The sequence below is a fragment of the Rhipicephalus microplus genome, chromosome 6 (genome assembly GCF_043290135.1).
Source record: "Rhipicephalus microplus isolate Deutch F79 chromosome 6, USDA_Rmic, whole genome shotgun sequence".
Taxonomy (NCBI): domain Eukaryota; kingdom Metazoa; phylum Arthropoda; class Arachnida; order Ixodida; family Ixodidae; genus Rhipicephalus; species Rhipicephalus microplus.
The window spans coordinates 113,694,106-113,699,612 of record NC_134705.1 but is presented as its reverse complement, the minus strand read 5'-3'; the positions used below and the strand labels follow the sequence as shown (position 1 = coordinate 113,699,612).

The following is a 5,507-nucleotide window of genomic DNA, read 5'->3' as shown; positions in this document are numbered from 1 at the left end:
AGTGCGTCTTCTAATGTGAACCAGACTCGCAATTCGATAGGGGAAGAGTCCCTTTATTTCAGCCACACATACATACATACATGCATACATACATACATACATACATACATACATACATACATACATACATACATACATACATACATACATACATACATACATACATACATACATACATACATTCATAGATACGTACATTCATAGATACGTACATACATACATACGTACATACATACATACATACATACATACATACCTACATACATACATACATACATACATACATACATTTATACATACACGCACGCACGCACACACACGCACGCACACACACACACACACACACACGTACGTACGTACGTACGCACGCACGTACATGCCTGGCTTGGTTCTTTGCTGTTTTCAACATCAGAAATGCGGCGGTTTGGGCTAGTTTGTATGACATCATGATTTTTATATTGCGGGATCAAAACGACGACGACAGGGACAAAAATAGACGAGCTCCATAGCGCCCTTTAATGTCGTTCTGACCTCGCACTATAACAATGATGATGTCCTAAACCACTTTATTACTCATATTAACGTTATTTCTTTCCCCGACATCAAACCTGCCTAAGGCCAGTTTACAACAGAGTTTCAAAGTACCGGCTCGGCTCTGTAGTATAATTATGAGCTGGAACCCAGAGGGCCCGGGCTCGAATTCCATTTCCTTTCTAAATGCAAAATGCAAAGCGTTTCTTAGCGAATATCGTTGACCTTGTCCGTATTTGTCTATCTATCTAGCCACCTACAACCTTTAGATCTTCTGGCCGTTTCGATAAGTGGGTCTATACCAAAATTGGTAAGGCATAACATGACTGTATGGCGAGCATAAGTGACTAGTCATAACATGAAAATTATGACGTGTATGTCTTCAATGTCATAATTAACATGTCATCGTCTTGATGCTCTTAAGTGGTTTCGTTAACGTGACATGTTGCAAAACTAGTATGCTATGACATGACTGCATGGTGGACACAAGGGACAAGCCCTATAACGTGGAAATCGTGACATGCATGTCATGTAAAACATGATTAAATGCTACGCTCATAGCACGCTCATGGCCGTTCGCTAGCTGACATATACCAAATTTGGTGTTACGTAACGTGAATATACGACAAAGTTAAGTTTAAAATGATAATCATGACATGTGTGTCATGTAAAACATGACTACATGCTGCGTCTATAGTGCGCTCGCGTCCGTTTCGCTAGCTCACATATACCAAATTTGGTGTTACATGGCGTGATTAGACGACAAAGGTGAATGACAAGTCCAAAAATGATTATCATGACCCACGTGTCTTGTAAAACGTGACTACACGCTACGCTCATAGCATGCTCGCGGCCGTTACGCTAGCTTCACGTGCACCAAATATGATATACGGGATGTGAATAGACGGGGAAGGTAAATGACAAGTCGACATATATTCATTATAAGCGTTATGTAAAACATGAGTACATTCTACTCTCAAGGTGCCCTCGTGGACGTTTCGCTAGCTTACATATTACAAATTTGGTATTACGTGACGTCAATAGACGATTAGAGTAAATGACAAGTTCAAACATGATGACCATGACATGCGTGTCATGTAAAACAAGACTGCATGCTACGCTCCTAGCACGCTTCCGATCATTTCGCTATAGCTTCACATATACTAAATTTCGTATTACCTGACGTGAATAGACGATGAACCCAAACGCCAGGCGCAAATATGATAATCATATGTAAGTGATGTACGGCATAACTTAAGTTCACCTTGTAACTCTGTGCTGACTTTAAAGTGACATATGAAACTTCCTCATTGGTGCTTCGCATATCATCGATTCCCACTGTGCACGTGGGTTCTGTGAATTTTTGTTTATTTTCTTATTTTGTGCGATATTGGTTATTGACACCGGTGGTGGTGATGGACAATTACGCTACACGTAACCCTTGTTATGATCTTATAGTAGCTATAGCTGTAAATTGGTATGCGGTCACTTGACCACCTTTTCGATGTTCCGGCGAAAAAAAAAAGTTTAGTTAAAAATGAATTATGTGCATTTGAGGTGCATCTTTCAAGAGCGTATCCACGTGGAATGCGAAGAGCAGCAGTGTTCACATTCAACTCCAGGCCGTCCAGAGGACCTACAACATCGCAACTGAACTTCGACTTCGGATCTTAACGTAGGTGAAGCCACCGACTTCATCTTGGGGGCTCTGATTCCCCTAAATATCTTGGGAGGGAGGAGGGGGGTCTGACTCTCCAGTCCCTCAGGACTCAAAGTCCTCGTCGTGTCCTTCAACCTTGAAACTGGGTACAACGACACATCTGTCCTCAAGGCCCTTATTGTCATTTTTTTTCATGTGACTTCACAAGTAAAACAATATATCATTTTCTGGACTAAATGTATATTGCCTGAATAACGGAGCAAAAAACATGAAAACTGAGACAATTTTTGTGAGAATGGTGGTGATGTTTCAGCAACAATATAATTTTAGCTTCTTTAACAATAGACATAGTTGTACTAAAATTGTTTTCCACCTATGTAAACGAACCCATTCTCAGAAGAATTGCTGTAAAGTAGACAAAACATTGTGGGTGGGTGGGGGGGGGGGGAAGTGGAGAGGTCGCTCGCCGAATTAATCAAGGTTCTCAGGATAAATATGGGCGGGCTCAATATATGCTCCAACCCTTTCTCTGTGATGTGGCAAGTTTTATTATAGTGTAAATTCTGCTTAAAGAGCAAAAGTAATTTCTGGATAACAATTTTTGACGAGTAATTTTTTCCGCTTTTACGAAAAACAATGCCAATGCACAATATCATCATTCTTGTGCCTCATTGCGCGTTCTGAACGTGCCACGTGGAGAAGAATACGCTCGAAAGCGGGCGCCATGTATCAAGGTAGGCCGGCCAGCCACATAGTGCCTACGCCTACTGAAAGAGGTTCTCTGGACCGCATCGACGGAGCTCACATTGAGACAAGGGAACCGGTGATGTCCAGCCACCTGGAGCCCTCCTCGTTGTTCCAAGACCATGGGCACGAAGACCTGGCTGAGCCGCTTCGTGATCCCGACGCTGGGCGCCGCTCACAGGCCTCGTCGGTGGCCAGCACGGCGGCAGCACCAGTGGTCCCAGGTGCGACCTATTGTTACTTCTAATTTACTATTAGAAAACTTGTGTCGAAATGGCACCCCCATTAAAAAGTTCTTAGTTCAGTGCTCCGCGACGTGAAAATTTCTCTTTAACACGACAGTGTTTTCTGCCGGGGTCTTTCTAGACTTCAGTGACGTATTTCCGTCACGTAAAGGACGTCGCAATTAACTCCTCCAACGCGTTCTGGCTACGTGTCCACCACATACAGCGTAATTATTTCGATGCCGTTAACAGTCCACCAGGTGGCGACCTTGGTCCAAGCCTCGGCCCCACTCTAGTATCGATCCATATCAAAATAGCTCTGGACACGCACCCGCCCCGCCCTGCGTTGACCGCTTACGGTCACCCCGAGAAAAAGTCGTGGCCGGGCTACAGCTGGACACGACGCGCGTTGTGTTTCTTAGTACGACCGTGGTGTTTGACAGCCCTTCAACATTCCGCGGGCTGACCGCACTTGCCATGGTGCAAGACATGTCAGCGACGCTTCTCTGGATTTCGCATCCCTTCCTCTGATTACGTTCCCACCGTTACCTACTGCAGCTATACAACAAATATTTGCTTAATTCTTGATCATAGACACTAGTCACCGAGATGGAGTTGTGCCACCAAGCACCGACGCTTGGTAGCTCATCTTCATCACGTGTGTCTATGCCTACTGTTGCTACAGCTACCAAACACCAACAGGCGTTGTGCAATCTTTCTTGGATCAGTGCACAGCGAACATTCAAATTCTTCGGAACAGATACGGTTTACGTTCGTGTTTAACTGATTCACTTATCGGAGGAGTAAAATGAACAAGAGAGTTTATTTTCATTGACTTCCATTGACGCCGCAGCAGGCTCACTGTATATGATGAACCCTAAGCTTTCCTTGGCTTCACTGTTTGTTGGCTTCATTACTCTTTCGATCAAATACGCCTTCGCCAGCAGGCATCTCAAGCCCTCGAACACTTTGTTATTGTCCCAGTACATGCATGACTGTCTTCTTACAATAACAAAAAGACCATTTGAGTATATGTGTTCATGAGCTCTACCGATTTCACTGTTCCCAGGCGTTTTTTCTCAACTTCTTGTGAAGCACGTCATGAAGTCACCTTGTGTTAAAACGAAATAAAAACCGTGTTTTGAAATCGGCGTTCTCCTATTAGTCACTCTGTAGATCAATATCGACACGTTTCTCGGATCTTGATGTCAAGTGCCCTTATTAATTGAGTTATACTTGAAATAAGGGAAGTTCCTTTTTTTCTAACGGTAACATTAGACATCATGGCGTGGCTAACGGTGGGCATAGTAGCAACGACAGATAATTTAGGTCAATAAAAATTTAGGCCGATTGACGTATAAGGGACACACGCATGATTTTCCCTTTCCCTCCTCACCAGCAGGCAATCCACCGACGACCGACGTTCGTGAAAGAGTTCCCGACGGAGGTGAATCCGGCTGGGCGTCCGCATTCTCCAAAGAAGCCATCTTTGTGCTTGGCATCGTGGTGGCACTGTGTTTTCTGCTCGTCGCCCTCATTTACCTCAACTTGAGCCACAGGGAGGGTTTGTGAACGTCGTCGCCAAGCACACCCCCGTGACGCCCTCAAGTGGCCTTTATTGGCATTTCGCACGTAGACCATTCGCCAGCGCATGTATACCTCTTCAAGACGTTCGGAGGTTTGCTAAATAAACTTTCAGATTGTTAATTTGTGCAGTTTGCACGCCTAATTGAGGCCGTAATTGATCGATCCAGAAGGTGTGTGTGTGTGTGTGTGTGTGTGTGTGTGTGTGTGTGTGTGTGTGTGTGCGTGCGTGCGTGCGTGTGTGTGTGTGTGTGTGTGTGTGTGTGTGTGTGTGAATGTGTGTGTGTGTGTGCGTGTGCGTGCGTGCGTGCGCGCGCGCGCGCATATTCTGCCTAGTTATCAAGCAATCTACCACAGAGCGACGCCAGGTATCAGAACTAATTTTCAATTGAACCCTATAATGTTCGGGCAAGCTCAATCGTAGTTGCAGGGCTGACTATCCAATTTTAGAAACATGCCATATTTACTCCTATGATACAGCCGAGCATCACGTCGGGTTATCGCCATTTGTATATTAGTGTCATGTGCTTAAGTCGATCTATGTAGAAGTGTCTAGGCCTACCATCCTCGCGAGCCCCAGTATTTTATATCAGCTGATCGCTTCAGGTGTTCAAATATTCATGTTCCTGGTTATATAACGTCTGCGATTGTTGAACATATGTTTCTGCGTGCAGCATTTGTAGGAATATTTAGCGTCACTTGATAATTTATCGATCAATAAACATAACACAACATGGTCACCTTCCTTCTGCAAGCTTGGCATA

At 44.3% G+C, this 5,507-nt stretch overlaps 1 protein-coding gene across 1 annotated transcript; it reads left to right on the top strand.

The window, feature by feature from the left end:
• The first annotated feature begins 2,897 nt into the window (after positions 1-2,897).
• On the top strand, positions 2,898-4,823 carry LOC142764887 (uncharacterized). Its single transcript, XM_075865432.1, has 2 exons — positions 2,898-3,159; positions 4,562-4,823. Exons 1-2 carry the CDS (start codon positions 2,916-2,918, stop codon positions 4,729-4,731), a joined length of 414 nt encoding a protein of 137 aa, XP_075721547.1. The 5' UTR covers positions 2,898-2,915; the 3' UTR covers positions 4,732-4,823.
• Positions 4,824-5,507: the final 684 nt, after the last annotated feature.

Bases quoted from the DNA above. Each gene is read 5' to 3' on its own strand.
- LOC142764887 (XM_075865432.1), top strand. From the start codon at position 2,916: ATGTATCAAGGTAGGCCGGCCAGCCACATAGTGCCTACGCCTACTGAA. The intron at 3,160-4,561 runs GTGCGACCTATT...CCTCACCAGCAG, and splicing joins GGCAGCACCAGTGGTCCCAG to GCAATCCACCGACGACCGAC.